At 38.1% G+C, this 19,803-nt stretch overlaps 1 protein-coding gene across 2 annotated transcripts in view; it reads left to right on the top strand.

Annotated features, from left to right (window-relative positions):
• LOC141906743 (mitochondrial glutathione transporter SLC25A40-like) overlaps window positions 1-19,022 on the top strand; it is a 61,181-nt gene extending 42,159 nt beyond the window's left edge. Inside the window, exons 6-8 of one of the 2 annotated variants that reach the window (XM_074796055.1) lie at window positions 11,818-11,892; window positions 13,339-13,493; window positions 17,097-19,022. In XM_074796055.1, coding sequence (XP_074652156.1) covers window positions 11,818-11,892; window positions 13,339-13,448 — 185 coding nt within the window. In that variant the 3' untranslated portion in view covers window positions 13,449-13,493; window positions 17,097-19,022. Of the gene's footprint in view, window positions 1-11,817; window positions 11,893-13,338; window positions 13,494-16,762 lie in introns of both variants that reach the window. The other variant, XM_074796054.1, reaches the window with a different exon arrangement.
• The last annotated feature ends 781 nt before the right edge of the window (window positions 19,023-19,803 follow it).

Genomic DNA, 19,803 nt, shown 5'->3' with positions numbered 1-19,803 from the left:
AAATAGTCATTTTAACCAAAGCTACTCAATTTAATAGCGACTATTCTTGAATAATGTGGCAACACAATGTGGAGACAACAGACATAAGATCATAATACAGTGCTTCATCAAGCCAAAAATAGAGGGGCGGTCCGCCCCGCCCCCGAAAATAGCTGCCCTTGTGCCCTTCAGATGAGTCCCATGCTTGCCCTTGTGCCCTCATCACTTGCTGTAGGTCCGCCCTCCTGCCCTTGTCAGTCGGCTTTCAAAATAAGCCGTCGCATTCGACTGTTAGTAAGTATCCTGCGACGGCTATGAAATATCTCGTATGATATCAACGATAGTAGCTCATGTGATCAATGGTTATATTTAAATGTACTGCAGTCAGTGTGCATCATGTGAAAACGTGCCTCAGACGCATGGCCTAGTTTTAGTTTCCAGGAAATTGGCTGACTTCCAAACTACTGCCAATCATTCTAGGGACTGCCGCTGTAAACCTGGTGGTGTATATATGATGGATTGTTTCGTTTTGAACACATCGTGATGCTCTGGATCTTTTTATCTAGACTATTAGACAAATTTTATATATACAAGGTGAAAAACTCGCAGAGATAATTAGTTTGAGTAGCCTAATAGCAATAATGTGTTCTTAAGCTGGCTGCTTACCAATTATCAACAGTTACTTGCCAATCACTAACACTATCAATTTAAATCAATTAATTTGATATTTCTAAGATTGAAAATATGCAATTTCATGTAGGCCTATACACTATTGCTGGCTCTTTTTCGCTGTATCATTTGCTTTTGAGATTGCTTTTTCTGCTATTTTTTGTCTGCAACTGGTTTTCCAAACTGGTTTTCCAAATCATTTTGAAAGCCCTATCAATATTGATTAACTTTTGTTCATTGACAGGCATAGGTGTAAGGATGTACTGTTGTCTAGTGTGTCACTCATGGCAAAATCAGAGTTAAACATAGCTTCTAGTCCTCAATCGGAGTAGGGGGTACCTCAATTCTATGCAATAGGGAACATTGCAGGTTGCCCCTAAAACAGACATGAGTGCGTTATTATGTGCCCTTGCTCCAATGGAATCACGCACAAAAATACTCTTATTTGAAATCAGCACCCTGCCCCTTTTTAATGCTAGATGAAGCACTGTAATATAAAACACAGTTCAGTCAAAATGATATAATTGGATAGCGAACAATACAATTTGTTTCGAGTGCGCGTTCACGACGTCTCCTCCGCACGCAACGATATATTCAATCCTGTGAATTTACTGAGCGAAAACCTGATCCGCTTTTTCCATAATACGACATAAACTGAGAATATTATGCAACACTCACGATTTTGGACGAATTCCACAATTACTCACAGGCGCACGCACGATACGCTGGCAGACACGGACGTCCAACCGATTTAGAATAAATTTCGGAATCCACTCCAGTGGAATCAGCGCGATCTACATGAATCGAGAATTTGGATATCAAACGAAGAATCAACATTTCATGCAGGAGTGGAACTATGCAACTATGACGGTTGCCTCATCCAATTTCTTCATCAGCGTTCGTCACCGGGTCGATTCAAATTCGTTAATCCACAGATCTTTCAGTCACCAACTGGTAGTTCAGCACATTTTTATAGTAGGGAGCAATTCCCAATAAAAATTCTACAACTTCACAGATCCTTCATAAAACACAGACTCATCAAGCTACCATCTTGTCATACGTGGCAAAAAGCCAACCTAAATTTTCCTACAGTATCTCTATAATTACAGACTCACGTCCCTGTGGAAGATTTAAGAATAAATTCAAAACAAAACAAAACTAATTCATAATTCATTCTACTTATATGGCAGCACGTGCCAGAACACAGAGATAAAGCCTCCACGTGCGCGCAGAGTGCATTAGACTGTTACACACACTTGTACAATATACACTACTACATAGCTAGTGATACTGTAACGCTGCTTGCTGGCGCGTGCACGTTCGATATGAAAATACGCTTTAGGGCATCCCAAATAATTGTCTGTTTGCGAGTAAAACCGATTCAAGTTTTCAGGATGAGTCGGTAGGTAGGTGAAATTTCTGGGCATTAAAAACCAAATTTATCACCTTTTCTTACATGGAAACAATATCACAAATCTGCGTTGTGCACGGGAAATTTGTATTTATCCTAGATTTCAAGAATAATTCTAGAATTATAACTTCGTCCAGAGCGTCATCTCTGTTCAAAATGAAATAATACATTGAATATATGCGCGCTTTTACGTCACTAGCTTAAATGTAGTCACTAAGAATGAGTGGCAGCTTATTGGAACACTGCCAGTTTCTTGAAAAAACACACGTCAAGGCATGTTTTCACACTTCAAACATACGTAGCTCATACATCGGCAGTGGGTCGGCTGTTTTTATAAAAAATAAAAGTTTTCACTCTGCACCTTTGAAGTCTGGTCGTCCGAACCTTTTAGAGCATATGAGCGCTGTGTTTCCTGTTTGATAGAATTTGTAATAAATTGTAATTTCTTGTGACCTGAAAACACTAAGCAGCAAAGTAGGTCTAGGTCTGAATATAATATTCAGACCTAGACCTGGTATTTTAGCTTCCGCAGCCATACATTGGAAGAGATTTCCAAGAGTCAATATTCAGCCACCCTTTGATTTTATTCTAATATTTTTGGTTTACCTATGTTATGGCTGTTGGTTGACAGTCTGCCAATAGTATGTTAAATCGCGGCACAAAATTTAGTGGTAATACTCACAGGGTTGTCTTTTATGGTGAAGCAATTAGAATTGATGCGCGGAGGTCAGGCCGGCAAGCTGAGAACGGCTGATTAAATATTTTTCGAGAAAAACGTGAAAAACATCGAAAATTCTTCGCTTTCTACAAGTTACTTGTGTTGACCTATATTTGTGTTTCCGACGTGAATACGGGAAATTCTCGGAATTTCCAAGAATTTCGGCACCTCTGACGTAATTTTGGGAGTCACAAAATGGTGGGCAATTCATTTGACATTTGTGCGGAGCTTAGTTCGTTTAGAGTTTGTTCGTTTGTGAGGATTATAATGGAGTCAGCTATCTAATTTAGCGTCTCGAACTTAGTAAGTGTGGCAATTTCTATAGTCCTAGCTTGGCTTTGACTACAAAATACGTTCTTTCTTTGAAAAAGTAATAGACGATGGCGCCAGCCCGAGCCGGCGGTGATAACGCCGTTTTTGGAGAGAGGCCAGTCGACAAATGTTTTGCATCGTTTTGTTGAAATGACAGTTAATTGGTCCACACAGTTGTGTGCGCTTTTTCATTTAGGCCATAGGCCATAGGCTAATTTGTGTGTTTGACGATGTTTTTGCGGTATTTTGGCATGCTTCGCGTAACAGCGCATACACGTTAAAATCCGCGCACTACGTAAATCAGCTAGTAAGTAATCCAAAAGCTAACATACGTACATACAAAGTGTATGTATGCTCTGTATTTGCGTGTATACACTCGCGCTGCACGACTTCGCTATCCTAGCGCGTATTATAAATACTGTCATACGCTGTCTGTTCCTAAGAAAGAAAGTGTGCTCCTCTTTTAATTTCGTTAGATACTTCGTTGATGGATACTTATCTAATTATATATCTTACTCAAGGTCTGGTAAAATCGCTGTTTATTGACGTAAAACCATAAAAAAATAATGTATATTTATGCACTATACATTACAGTATCTGGGTAAGCAAAGGAGTGGAAGGTGTCCACTAAGTTCCACATACTCAAAAGGTTTTTAGATCTTCTAGAGTGGGAAATTTACCGTTTTAAAAACGGTTAATTGCCAATTAAGTTTTGATATTTTCTATTTTTTAACCTGAATTTTGATCTATTTTCAGGAATATTCAGTTCAGAATGTTTCAGCTTGAGATTTTTCAGAGACCTCAAAATTGTAGGGGACTCCCGCATGATAAAATATTCAATGTTTATTTGTTCTAAAAATATATTATATGGCAATTTCAAAAAGTCAATAAATTATGGTTTGTCACTTTCTGATGAGTATTTGTGCTGTCTCATCATCTATTCCTATCTGCATTCAAGATGCTGTTTGAAACTGCGGGAATGATTGGATAGAGCATTGAACAAAATCTAAACCTATTGGAAAATATTGCCACATTCATCAGGAATAAAATGAGCTGTCAGGCTTAAGATGAGAATTTTTGAACTGTTTAATTGGCTTCCTGGATTTTTATGCTAAATACAAAGAATTGCTACACACAGCTAATATCTAATTTTGTGTCATGCTTCCTAGAGCCCTTATAGTTTTCTGGACATATTTAAACCAAAACTACCAGCCACGCAAGTGAAAATCAAAATGAATACATGTATAATTGTACGTTTTTCTGGATAGTAGAAAGGCTAATTTGCCTGTGGCAAATTATTTCATATCGTGAAAAATGTTTTTTCAAAATATAAAATAGTTTCCCTGCTGCGCCTATATGTACCCTACGAAATTTTGTACGTTGACCGTAAACAATGTATATCTTTGGTCCTATATGACTTACAGAATAATTCTTCAAGAAATAAAAAATTCTTCAAGTGACCACCAACTCTCAATACCTTATAATTTTCATCATATACTGGATCTAATTGACCCAGGAAGAAAGACACTCTAAATATTTGGATGGATATATGAAAGCTGTGGGTACTGGAGTGTGTAATGGGTAGTGTAGTGTGATCTGTGTGCATTTGTGGCCAGCACACAGATCACATTGTTTAATGGGGTTTGGTCCAGGACTCGCGAGATTTTCAACAACACGGAAGTAACGTGTATTAAATGATGACTTGAATTGCATGACTACCTACCACCCCTCATTATTGTTGGAAAACTAAACGTTCGGCACTGACTAAAAATTAGTAATAACATTTTAGAAATGGCCAGAATTTTAACTTAGGTTCTATCTCATTTTTATTTTACAATTGCGATTGGTATAATTTTTTTTTAAACGGCCGTTTTAAACGGCCGTTAAATCCCGCGCGGTGGCGCCACCGTGCTGAGTGGGGCCGATACGTCAAGTTTGTTTGTGTTCAGCACTGACCGGCCAGATTGTAAGGCCTTGAATTCATCTGGAATATGTTTTTGCTGAACATAGCTTATCCGCCAGAGTTCTTCCAGTTTTTTGTCCGACAGGATTAATGGATGGTCATCATCACAAGCCCGCCCCTCCTGGGATTTCTAAGCTAAACGTTTAACACATCTGATGATGGCAAGGACTCTCAGGAACTTGTGATAAGATTCGAATCTCTCAATGCATTGGTCAAGAAATGTGTCCTGTTTCAGCATTACAGTCGTCACTTGCCTTCTCAGAGGTCTCTTGGCACTCTTCATAGCTGTCACTTTAGCCGTTTTACATAATTCTTTTTGGGCCACTCCTCTGGAGGTAGTTTGAGAAACGCTGGACTGTTCCACCGGTGTTCTGCACAAACAAGTTCTCTTGCTGTACATCCAGAAGCCAAATCAGCCAAATCAGCCGGATTCAGTTTTCCTGGCACGAACATTTTCTACTAAACTCTGTATCTCTTATACTCTATTTCCAACAAATCTTTTCCAGCCGTGACAAGGTTGACTAATCCACTCTTATGCTACCTTAGAGTCAGTCCAACATACGCTGGTGGAAAACTCAATATTCTTCAATTCAGTTTTGGACATATTTCAAGCGACGAGCAGTTATTAAGGCAGCCATCAACTCTAACTCAGGTAGAGTTCGTTTTTCCTTCAGAGGGCTCACCCGTGTCTTTGAGCACAGCAAGGCTACTTTCACATCACCGACCTCATTTTCTGACCGGATGTAAACACAGCTTCCATAAGCCTTTTCACTGCTATCACCAAAACCCTGTAAGCTGTAATCCACCTTGCCTTTCTTCTCTACTAGAATATGACGATTTATTTTGAGTTCGTCCAAGTGTTTTACATCATTTTTCCAATGTAACCATTCTTTTACTAAGTCGTCAGGAAGAGGATCATCCCACCCCGATACGACCGTCCACGCTCTCTGAAATATCAATTTTCCGACAACCATGAATGGCGAGAGTTCCCCCATAGGGTCGTATACTCTATTCAGCTGTTTCAAATCACTGCGTCTCGTTTCATTTGTACGATCCACCATTTTATCGATAAAAGAGAACCGTAAAACGACTTCGTTGGGATCGTACCTTGTACCCAGTGTTTTGCTGTAGATCTCTTCATCTGAGACCATTTTCTCTTTTCCACCGGCTAGGTCTTCAGTTTCCAGTTTACTCAGTACTTCCGGTTTATTAGACATAAATTTCTTCAGTGGAAATCCACAACTTGCAAGTAGGTTTTTCAAATCTACTGCCAAGTCAGCGGTTTCAGGAACACTGTCAGCTTCTGACAGAAGATCATCTACAAATGTGTTGTTTCGAATATCCGCAAAAGCAACCATATATTGATCTTTCATCGATTCTACATGATCTCGAACCACCTTTATAGTGGTGAAAGGGCACTGTCGTCAGCCTGTACACATCAGGACTCTTCAATAAATCCATCTCTCCAAAGAAATGGCTGGGAATCTTGATCAATTGGCTTCATTTTTATCTGGTGGAACGTTTTCTCGATATCTGCGACAATAGTAACTGATTTGCTTCGGAATTGCATCATTACTCCACAGATACCTGGCTGTAGTTTCGGGCCAGGTAACAACGTGTCGTTAAGTGATATTCCTTCTGGTCCTTTCGCCGAACCATCAAACACTGGTCGAACCCTCGTGGTTGACTTATCAAGTCTCACTACCGGGTGATGAGGCAGGTACAAAACTGTTCTGTCGTCTGGCTCTGTTGACTCATCAACCCTTACTGCATGACCACGCCTGCAAGTCATTGCTCTGTTCCTGGTACATGGCTTGCAACTGGGGCTCTTTCATCAATCGACATTCAGTTGATCCAGGCGTTTTTCAGCTAAAGATCTGTTCGACACCAACTTTACGTCCTTGTACTCTGGCCAACGGATCCATCCAGCTTCATATCGACCATCAGTATATATAGTGCTATGTGAAAACTGGCTTTCGGCTTTGACGATCTTGAGTCTTTTCTTCATTGGGTTTAATACCCAAACCTTCTAACTCCAAAAATTGTGTGAATGATTCTTTGTTGATTGGACATACAGACACATAATTACTAATCTTTAAAACATCCGATGGATTATGTCGCCTTGGAAATGCGCCAGGTAATAGCCACCTAATGTGACTCTTCTGGGCGACTAAGGTGTTGTTCATCAATGATTTTTGCTCATCGGTTAGTATCTTCAGTGTATCTTCAACACGAGCAAAATGTGACTTCAGCTTCACCTTCCCGAGGATAAACATCTGCCATTGCAAAACCATGGAGTTCCTTACAACAAGAAACATCAATATTGCAGCTAGGCAAGTTTGCACTTGGTTTTGTCATGGTTTACGCTTCGACTTCAAATGTTTCACCAATCCAGCCAGGTATAGCACTGCGTAAACAGAACTTCACACGTTCACACATAACAGTTAACGATGAGCCACCAGCCAGTTGAAATTCATTTTTGATGGGTTTCGTCGTCAGACGAACCCATCTATGGCATCGTCGTCATGTCTGTCTGTCTGTCCGTCTGTGGATGTTTCTTTATGACATGATTTAAGCTGTTTTTGTGGACCGACAATTCTGTAATCTCACACAGGTATTCTCTACTTGATGTAGATGGTGCAGCTTGGTTTATATTTGATTCCGATGGTTATAAGTGCTCTAATTTGGTTAAAAGATAATTAACGTTACTCGCTAGTTCAAGCCGCTGTATAGCGCGTTGCTACGACGACGCTCGATCAACATACTGGTACTCGCTGTGTAATACTGAACACGTATACCTGTAGATATTGATCGTACTAGCACCGGTTTTAGATAGCGCGCGCACTGATCGGTCTTAACACTTCTCGGAACTGCTGTGCTAAATGCTGAGAGGCCGAATCTATGCGCAATCATTTATTGGGCGCGTCACATTTGATAGTGAATGGATAAATAACCGGTGTCAATGACGGTCACTACTCCCCATCAGTATAACTCATCAGTATAAAAAATAATTCTTATGAGTTTTTTTTTTCAATCCCCGAAGTTGTTGTTACTATGTTGACCTCGCCGTTTTATAAGCTTACCGATGATTCTTCTAGTATTTTCAGGGTCACAAGACATGACGAAGTCGCAAAGTTTTGTACAAATTTCACGAAACAAACAATTATTTAGGCGGCACCTGATCTATTGATTAATTATGATAAATAATGTTTATTTCATTAAAAATTTGTTTTATTCAAACACTACTTTCATCGCACATAGCGTGATCGGTAGGCCCTACTATTCTATGGTAGGCCATGGACTCTTTCATGTGGTAGACCTATTACAAATGATACAATCCGCGCGTCCGTGAATAAGTGACACGTGGTGGGGCGGGTTGTGAGGAGCATCGAAACTAATCCGTCACAAATAATAGATAGAAAACAATACCTTAAGAGGTTAACTTTTATTAACATCATTACCAAATCAAAACCTGCACATCCTATCATAAATAGAAATTCTAAGAATTTATTTCAAAGAATAATAAATTACGTCTAAATATTGGGATTCGAACTCGTAGCATCGATTCAGGTGCCTTTCCCAAAGCGGGTATCCCGCGGGGAAAACCCATTACTATTTATATCGAGAATCGCCTTTTTTGACAGCGAAAACAACAATTACACAGAAACCCATCATGGAAAGTTTCTTTCTGGTCTACACTAGGGCCCATCAGTTGAAGTTGTTTGGCCAATTTCTTACTAATGAAATTAACACCACCACCGGTGTCAAACAGTATTCTTGCCGATGCCACGGCATGTTTTACTCTCAACCTTGCACATACCACTCTGCAGAAGAACTTGCTTGGGACTCTTGTTGACCTTCACGAACTGAGCTGGTTTTTCAATCAAACCTTCTCCAGGTGGCTTGTCATTGGCAGTGTATTCTCTTTCTCGTTTTTCTCTGCAACAGTACATGGTGACTTCCAGTGCAATTCTCACACATGGGTATCCCTCTTATAGTTGGTTGATTTCTCCATTCATACGTGTGTGAACACCGAGTACACTCTGTCTTTACAATGAGAAGAGAACCGATTACGTTCCCGAATATCTTATTCTTATATATTCTTATCTTATCCCTCTGCACAATACACAGTAAGTGAAAAGGGTCATGAGCATTGACTGGAAAACTATGAATTTGCTTTGGTCTGAAAAGAGCAATCACTGTCATCACTGAAAGTAAAAACACAAATACAGTGTCTCATTGTATTTGTAAGAATACTTTATGTATTGCAGGTAAATTAGAGTAACTCTTAAAAACAATGTTTTGATCATGATTCAATATCAAATAGAAGACTTTTATATAATTATGCTTACATCATTTCTTCAAATACTGCACTTATGCATCTAGGCAGAGCTGTTTGGCGAGGACTAGCATTGTAGCTAGCGTTGTTATCACTGGACAATTCTGATTCTGAGTCATAAGATTCGGACAAACTGTGTTCTGGGTCTTTTTTTCCCCTGTTTGCAACTACATCTTCGTCGACACTGGACCCCAACAGACCTTTTGCACCTTCTCTTCCGCAGAAGTTGAACAACTCGACTAGGTTTTGTCGAGTGTTGGCGTTTACACAAAGGCACCCACTTCAGTGTTTGCAGTCCTAAAGCAAAATTTCAGAAGAAATCAAATATAGTTCATATTCTTCAATACTTACTTATAAAAACGCCAAGGGTGAATCTAGGATTCTTGGAAGGGGTTTACCTGAAAATTGGGGAATGGGCACTTGGCAATGCATGGGTTTTGTCAGAGACCATTGGATGATTTTTCATTTTTAAAATTAACGCAAAAAATTTCCATACATCTGAAGAACAATCGAATTTTGAAGAGGGTCTGCCCTTGAGAGCATTGCCGGGGAAAAATTATTGCAAATATTATTTCTAAAAATTAATCAATTTGTTTAGGTCACAACACAATCATCAACTCTTATCACAACTCAGATGACACAAGAATATAGCCAATCATATAACCTGCATGAACCCTTCCTGAAGATAAAACAATGTACTTCAAAGACATCCACCACCCAAGACTTTATGAATTTTTGACATTGCTAGACATACCGTCTGACTTCAGATTGTTTTCAGTTTGACATGACAGTGTAACGTTTTCATCAGGGTATAACATTAATTCTTCATCTTCATCTACATCAGGTTGGAATTCTGCGGTAGGCATGTCACTATCACAAGAGGGTTGGCTTTTCATTATTTCCTGAGTCCTTCTTTTTTCAAATGCAGTCTGCATCTCTTTTTAAGGGGAGCAAAAAAGTCAGATGGTCCAGCAGTAGATTCTTCTGGATTGTGGATGTCTTAGGTGTGTCTAGGTCTGCTAGTAGGGCCTACACCAGGCAAAGAAACTACCCAAAGAAAAATTCCACTTATCAATGGTTGAGCTTCCTAGAAATTTAGAACTACTCAGAGGCACAGAAATGATGAATTATGTCAATAACTTAAAAGATGCAGTAGTAAAATTTAAGATTAACAAAGCAAACGTCTGTACTGTATTGCTATTGAATTAAGAGAATATTATTTTTCATGTCGCAGCTGACATCTGTCTGTGTTCCTTGTAAAAAACATTGTCTACTTATACTATCATTAACAGATCCCCATGCTGCCTGTACACACCATATTCAATACACAGCACAACGCCAACGGTGTATCGTGTGTATAACATTAACACACACAGCACCTAATACAACCCTGCTGGAGAGAACGAGAGCGCGCAAGCGGCCGTCGTAATTCAAATAGGCCTACTATTTCGAACATTAAGTGATTAGTTATTGAAGTTTGGACCCTAAGTATCATTGATAGCAAAGCCTTATATTTGATTCAGTTATATTTTGCTAAAAAAATCATAAGATTTACCATTTCGCAAATCCAGATCTATACTTCATTGAGTTGCTGAAGTTTTCATCCTTGAAATGTCTTGCACGCAAAAGGCTTTAAGTTTTGCCCGTAGCCAGTTTCCAGTTTTGACGCCTGGTTTGAACAAACTTGGTTCATTGCTTCGCAGTAATAGAATTAGCAGGCCATTGAAAAAGGTTGTCCTGCTTATGTGAAGTAAAAATTATATGAGAATTCAGTCAGATAAAAACCTGTCACAATTCCTTTAACCCTGCTACTACTTGATCACCTAGCATATGATCACACTCAATTTAAGCTTCATCCTTCTTGAGGTGCATAAGTGACCCAACTACAAACTGGCAGAAGGATTCTGTAAATCCATTTTCAATTACTTAAGGAATAGCAGCATCCATGTTTGGTTGACAATAGTGACAACTTGTAGCTCATTAAAGTTGCACTCCCACATTCATCTTGTGTTTTCCAAAATTTCCACTCCATATATATATGCATGGGCTCAGAATATTTTTTGGTTTTATCTAAGGGTGTATATCCTGCAGCAGGAAAAAAATGTTGTCTAACTCATTCCCCATATTCAATATTGGGCCATAGGATGGAACGTCGAACTTATAACTACATGTCACAACAATAGAATAAAAATACAATCAATTGACGAACAAAGGAAATTGCTCTGTCCACCGTCTATTCAGATGAGTCAATCTGATAGAAGAGCTACTGTGTGTTGTATGAATCCACAAGGCAGAAATTATGCTTTCATCCTTTCTCTACAGTAACAAGGAGCATCTAGAGAAGAAATACCTTGTTAAAAATGCTGATCAGATGTACTAAGATAAAGTAGAATTAATGAAGTTACTGAAACTTTGTACATTTACAGAACGTATATCAAAGTCAACGGTCAGTCTGATGAAAACCATTTATCGGCAACAGGGAATTACTGGATTATTTGCAGGTAATCAATCAATATTCAATCAATATTTCTATAATGCTGACACATCAGACTACTGTTTGTGAGTGCAAACTTTCAACTTCTCAAACTACAAAATTTTTTGGGGAGATTAGTTTGCTCCATGGAGATATTTCTAGTTAATTGTGCAATTCAATTCCCAACAAGTTTTTATGCCCTCACAATGCATACCGTGTTCTTTTTATCGTCTGTCCATCCATGCATAGGGGGTCCTGTGCCCTAGGAACTAAACCGTTTTACAGATTTTCCTAAAATTTGTTAATTGTGTTGTTCTAGATGAGGTTAGTAAGTCCTTATATTTTGGGTCCTGTAGGTCGGAGGTCAAGGTCACTGGAAGCCGTTTTGTCACTGTGCTCTAATTCATTGAGGGTTTAAGGCCTAACATAGTGAAATTTGATGGATGGGTTGTCCTTGAGACAGTGAATAGCTGATTCGATGTCAGTATCCTGTAGCTCAAAGGTCAAAGGCACTAATTTGGAATTTTCATTTCCAGCTCTAACTCATCAATTAACTGTTGAGGGGTTGTTCATCCTACAAACAATGGATTACAGATAAGATTTCAGGTCCAATGGTCAATATTGCTGGAGGATATTTTGTATTTTTCATTTCCAGCCTATAACTAAATTGCAATTGGGTGAATAAGTTAGGTATGGGTTACTGATGAATTTTTTAATCCTGTAAGTTCAAGTTCAAGGCCACAGAAAGCCATTGTCTATTTTTGATTTACCTGGCTATGATTCATAGAAAGTTTGAAATTGCAAGGGAAATGTGAATTTGTAGATGGGTTGTTCTAAGCAGACTGAGTCTGATAAGATTTTGGGTTCTGTAGGTCAAAAGTCAAAGTCAGGAAAAGCTTAGATTTTCCTTGGATTTGTGACTATTGACATTGGTAATTAGCTGATGGGTTATATAATTGCTTGAACGCCTTTGTTAAAGTGGAGAATCTGAGCAAACAATTCCAGCTTTTAAGAAACAGCGAGTGAAAATTTGTCATCATAGAATTCTCAATATATTTGCTGAATTTGGTGCAATGATTCACCTGAAATTCAGCTTACAGCTGATTTGTGGACTAACTAGGATCTTTTAAAAAACTATTCAAGAAAAAAAACAAGTATCTAGTGGGTCGAGAAAAAAATCTTTTTAGAATTTTTTTGGAAAATAAACGTTTTTTTGTTGAATGAATTTTTTGTTATCAACTTCTAATTGCCGCGAATGTGCAGGATCATAGAATGATGATTTCAAGGATTATCATTATTGAGACTATTACAATATGCTTAAAATACGAGTAATAACAGTCCTCTGAGGTCAGGAATGAGGCCATCACTGCGGGGAATCATGGCTGTCACATAGGGATGATTGCAGGATCAAATATTCTATTGGGATACAGTTTTGATAGCTTGTTCTTGAATTCTTTATCTTGATCATTTTCAGGAACCGTCCCAAGGATTGTTAAAGTTGTTCCTGCGTGTGCTATAATGATTAGTTCTTATGAATATGGGAAAATATTCTTCAGTAACTATAACCAGCAGTCGTGTTCCTGATAATGTCGATACAGCAAAATCGTATGGTTGCCCTCCAGTATTCATGTTAGTATTACTTGCTATCAAAAAATACTTGTGATATGTACATACTAGAAATCGTAGAATTAGTATTTTGATTTTTCGAATAATTTTTGGCATCTGTTCAGCCATGTTTTAACCCTTTTCAGTCACTATTGGTAGTCCTGTATATTCATGGGCGTCCCTAGGGGGGGGGGGGGGGGAGGAGGGTTTCGGTAGTGCGAACGAACCCCCTCACATGGTTTGCATTTGCTAAATTAGCAAAATGGAATTGAAGGTTGCAAGTCATATTTATGACTCGTAAAAGACTTTGGCTGTTATCTCTTTGATTAACAATGGCCATATGCCGGTTGGGACCTTCGTCTCTTAGTAAACGGATGGTGTGTTATACCAAAACACAATATATGGTATCTCTAATCATGTTTCAATGCAATATCACCAGAAAGGATTTATTGTTGCGCTAATTTTGTACATATTAAGTAGCCACATGGATGTTCCCTCAGATAATGAAGCTCAAATCAATTCTTATTGAATTTTTCTATTCATAAACACTCGGTAATGAATTCATATTTCAGATTCAGCAATGTTAGGCCAAAAATGATAAGATGCCTTGTTTTCTCAGCACGGCAAGACAGTTGAATCAGCTGAGGAGGGGAGGTTTTTATTTTTATTTCACAGTCAAAGCTCGTTATAACGCCATCCCGGGGCTGTAATAATTTTGGCGGTATAACGAATGTGGTGGTATAACGAAATGGCGATCATGAGAGTTGACATATTATACAAGACATGACATTTGACATTAGTTGATCTTAATTTAGGAAGAGGTAGATGTCTTTGCTCATTTCATTTAGATAATAGAATGTGTAATCCTGCTGACCACATGTATCGATTCTTAAACGAAAGACTGGAAACATCATTGATGAAAGATCGTCGGTGGTATAACGAATGTTTTTTCTAAGAGTTTGAATAGGACTGTTCTAGGATTTCGTTGGTGTTATGGCGGAAAGTGAGAGGCGGTATAACGAGAGCTATTTAGAAATACATAGCAGGATGGGTAGTACTGTTGAATCTAAAAGCTTTAGCTGCAAAACAATTAGTAGAAGTGGAGTTCTTTCCTTGCGTTTAAAAAAAGTCCTAATACATCCCGAAAATCAAAAAATGACAAGCAATAAATCCGTAAGAATGCCAGTTGCACTTTTTTCCCTTTTTAGCCCACTTGGGACTTAAGTCCTAGACACATCTTTAGCCCGAAAACTGGCCCGGTCAGATTCAAGATGGCCGACTGGCGGCCATTGTTGTTTGCCAAAATCAGCACTTTTTACACATTTTTGAAGATTTCGATGGAAAGTTTGAAGACGCTTTGATCAATTATCTTGGTCTTTTGTAAATATTTGTATCCCCCAAGGGCCCATCAGCACGAATTGGGTTGATCAGACTCAAGATGGCTGTCCTGTGACCCTTTTTGAGCCCAAAAATTTCAATTTTGGCCTGAATTCTGAGTCCTGTAGCTTCCTAATTGTTTGCCATTTTCCATTGCAATTTGTGATGGGTTTTGGAAAGGGATCTTTTATACCTGAGACAGGTATTTTTTATCAGCCAATCATGACCCAATTGGTGGCCATCTTGTTGTCATCAGTACTCATTCGTAGGTGGATAAACGTTTTTCCACATTATATTGATACCTTAAGCTAATTTTGTTTCCACAATCAATTTGAAAGTTGTCGCTCATAATGTGTTCTATGATTGTATTGAGTTTCAAAGTCATTGGTTTTTGTATATGGCCACCAGGGGGTGTTGAACAATACAATAACTTAGTATTTCTATATTTTATTCGCACCTATGCATATTTTGTTACCACAATCAATTGCAAAGTTGTAGCTCATGACATGGTTTATGATTGTGGTGATTTTCAAAGTCATTGTTTTTTATATATGACCACCAGGGGGCGTTGAACAATACAATAACTTTGTGTTCTTATGGTATATATTCGTACCTATGCATATTTTGTTAAAACAATCGATTGGAAAGTTTTACTTCATGATATGGTCTATGATTGTGGTGAGTTTCAAGGTCATTAGTTATTCCATATGGTCACCAGGGGCGTTGAATAATAGATTAACTTAGTATTTCCTTATTATATTGGTACCTAGGCATATTTCGTTACCATGATCATTTGCATAGTTGTAGCTCATGCCATGTTCTATGATTGTGGTGAGTTTCAAGGTCATTGGATGGGGTATTGAATATTGATATTGTTAGATTGTTGAGCATTTGAAACCACTTCCCAAGTGGGCCCGGTGTCCCTGCACCCCTAGTTTACCGATAAGATTTCAAGTCAATGTACGCGAATGCAGATCCTAACGCTTACGATAGAAAAACACCGATAGTTCAGATTCATCAGCATTATTCCGAGTCAGTATGGTAGTTCGAATCACAATGTCTGAACCATGATAGTTGATTCTACGGATCACGATTCCTGAACGCCGAGTTGATTCTACCAATGACAGTGAAAACTACGATTTAATTCAAAGACAAAACTCACAATTTTTCAAACTCGGTAACATCATCGATTCAGCAACAGCAGTGATGGTTATCGATGAAGAAGCATCAGATAATAACCATAAGCATGTTAAACGAATTCTTCACAACCAACCAAACGAACGAAATTAGCCTGGGTTTTCCCGTAAGTAATGCCGACTCAAACTTCCGGTATTCCGAGTTTTCCGGGAACGGCCGACAATGTCGTTTTACGGTTTGACGTGGTTGATCACGTGTACTATTAGGAATCACCTGTACAAAAATTTCTATGAAGACGGTTGATAGCGGTCATTTTCGTTGAAAGAAACTGCTAAAAACCAAAATGTCGAAATTCTCATGTCATTTGATACTTCTTGCAACGGGTCGAATGTGAGCTCTAGCGAACCCGGTTCTCTTTGATGTTGTATCCGTGGGGTCTTTACGCCTTTTCACAACCGTGTGTGACTATATCGTATCAATCACAACAAACTTTTGTAGGCTAGTGGGGGCTTGGATCTAATTGGATCTAAAATTTGGCATTTAACAATCCCAATGCAGGTGGGTGATTTCTTTAATATTTACAATTATTGATGTGAAAATTTGAATGCAGGCAGTGATGCGAAACAAGGTATCTTTTTATTTTGGCCTTATGTAAGAACAAATGTTTAATCATTTAAAACCTGTTTGAAGATATTTCTATTTGGAGACAGAAATGCCAATGCATAAATAAAGGGTATTATCAATTGAAACTTATATCAGGCACTGCCTTTTATTTGCAGCTTGTATTTGCTGTTGATGAAGACCTTATTATCCGGGTTTGAGCTTATCGCAGTAATGGATATTTTCTGGAAAAAAGTATTTTTCCAAATTATACAAAATGACCAATCAAAACCTTTGCTTTTCTAGTCCTCGACTGAAAAGGATTAATTCAAAATATAAGTCATGATCGGTATCTAAATTAGTTATATAACGAGAACTTACATTACTGTCATCCATATTGTTTTTAAGATGATAGCTTGGCAAATGGCTAAAAGAAATTCCATCTTATTGTATCTGAAGATGTTTTAGAAAACTGTGAATATTTCAATGGTAAAATTTGCTGTGAATATTTAGGTATTTTGCTGCACTGAATGGTCCACCATATTAGTGGATCTTGGTCTGACCAAATTCAGACCAAAACAATTTAGTGAGGATTTATTGCTTCCAAGTTACTGATTGGTACGTTGGCTATGCTGGTCTCGTGAGGGGTAGGCTGACTAGTCGGCCAAAAATTTAACAGTTTACACGATACAAAACTTTTCCAGGCCACGGAAAACGGTGAACGGAAATAATGGCCAAGGAAAGATGGCCACGGAAACAAAGGCCAAGGAAGAATAAATGGAAAACCGACTGTCATTTTATTAAGCCAGCCGTAGGCTGAGCCTATTACTATACAAATCGAGCGAATTTAAATGACATGGTTTCCAGAGCAAAGGCTCTTTGAATGTGCAACTGGGCATATATTCATACAGATCATTCATTAAAGCATTATCCATTCTCCAAGCTCTACGTAGCTGAATTTTGAAAGAGGGCCTCATTAAAAGTTATATGAGCTTTTTCGCGAATATCTGATCGCAAAAATATTGGTTTTGAAAAGCCAATCAGAAAGCAAAGACTCCTCTATGATTGGCTTAGCCGCAGAAATCAGCAGGTGTTCACTTGAACCCGCGGTATCGTCTACCGTTTTACTTCCGGGTTTTATTTTAAGATCTAAAATTGTATTTCAAGATCGATTTCTGTGAAAGCTATTAGTTGATTTGGTTTTTGGGAGGATTATTTTTATTAGCACTACAGAAAATATCATTGACCACTGTGCAAATTCCGGGAAAAATTGCTTTTTCTCAAATCGGATAGATGACCTTGATATGCCAATTAGCCATGTGCTCAAACTACAAATTCAATCAAATTTTATTCTTCCAAAAAAAAAATCAAATCCAATTCAATTTTACTTTATTGAACAAATAAAAACATCAATTCCAATTCAATTTTGTTTTATTGAGCAAATTTCAGAAAATTCAATTCCATTCAGCATTAAAATCAATAAGACCAATTGACCAAGTAGATATTGACTCTGAGCTGGGAGTGTATTTTGACAAATTTAACCCACAGAATGCATCATCATTTGCCATTTTATGAAAAGCTGACAGGCTGGCCATAGTGCCCCTCAAACGCATTGAAGTTTTCCGGTGTTTTGGCATGTCACTTTTTGAGATTATTAGACCAATTCCTTATTAGACCAATTATCATTAAGTTTAAGTTCATCACTAGTAAGTTTATCCATTGACCACTTGCATGATAGTTCTTGATATATTCATTATATGTAATGAAATGAAATGTAAGTTTATCACATTTCTGAACTCATTAATACCGATTTTAATTGTTTTAAGCCCAGTTAAGTGAAATTCAAATTGGGGGTTAAACCTCAATTAAACCTCAATAAACCATTAAATTCCATTAAAATAAGGCTTTTTGTCTGTTTTTTACCTCCAAAAATATACTCGGTGCAAAGATAAATGAAATTGTTACTTTGGTTTTGTTGAATCTGCTGGACACTATCTATTACACTGTCCTCGTTTTCTAGTCCAACATAACCCCATGCTTAGCTCAATATCTGACAAAATTCCAATAAATTCAATCAGTATTGAACTTCTACAAGGCCCCGTGGTGATCTACCATTGACTCTTAATACTGCCATCCTCACAGCTGTTCTGATCTACATCAGTACAACTAATCGCTTTCACCCCTAATTCATTATTAATGAATTATTATCGCTAAGACAAAACCAAAATCTAAATTTAAATATGTAGAATTCAATTTAGATTTCAATGTTCGAATTCATCAAACGCAGCACCCGGCCAAAAGTGCTAACGCAAACCATTACTCATTTCATCCTATGTTGTTGTTTAAATCATATACCCCCTGTACTATTACTTTCATTTAGTGCACGGTTCGAGCTTCATGTTCTTGGTTCAATGTAAAACTGAGTTATTCATCTTATTATGTACAAAAATTTGGTAAATAAACTAATTTGTACACAAAAGGAAGTACACGCTGTATTACCATTTTTATGCCAGTCGTAGACTGAGCTTATTACTATACAAATGGAGCAATTAAGAATGACATCGTTTCCAGAGGAAATGGCACTGAGCAAATATTCATACAAATCATTACTTTCCAGTCTCCAATTTCTAGGAAGCTGAACTTTGAAAAAGGGCCTCGTTAGAATTTACATGAGTCGCTTCGCGAAAATCTGAACGCAAAATAACGGTTTTAAAAAGCCAATCAGATAGAAAAGTCTCCTGTATGAATGTTTTACTCCCGGGCCCACAAGATCCAGAGGAGGTGCTCTAGATGCTGCAGCATCTTAAGCCCACCGCACACCTTTTGCGATTCATCTTATGATCGTATGCGATTATACGACGATACGATGGTCGTTAAGGTATGCGCATCTCAAAAGCCCATCGCACGCCTTCGCGATTCATTGTATGCTGTGACTTCTGAGCCAATACATGTTTGATATTTGCATGCATTTTTTTCGTGCGAAAATAATCGTAAATGCACGCTGGCTGCGCTGTGGATATTTTGAACGAAAATGGCCAATCAGAATTCAGACATAACCTTCTCGTCAGTTCATTAACATTTGTACACCATCAATTACGCTTATTTTGGGGGATTTTTGATAAGAGTGATATCTACCGGATGATTTTTACCAGGGAGGATTTTTACCGAGAGGAAATTTACCGGGGATATTTACCTGTAACCTATCCACAGGAGTATATTC

Source organism: Tubulanus polymorphus, chromosome 6 (genome assembly GCF_964204645.1).
Source record: "Tubulanus polymorphus chromosome 6, tnTubPoly1.2, whole genome shotgun sequence".
NCBI lineage: Eukaryota > Metazoa > Nemertea > Palaeonemertea > Tubulaniformes > Tubulanidae > Tubulanus > Tubulanus polymorphus.
The sequence above is the reverse complement of the archived record's forward strand: the minus strand, read 5'-3'. Positions and strand labels throughout refer to the sequence as shown.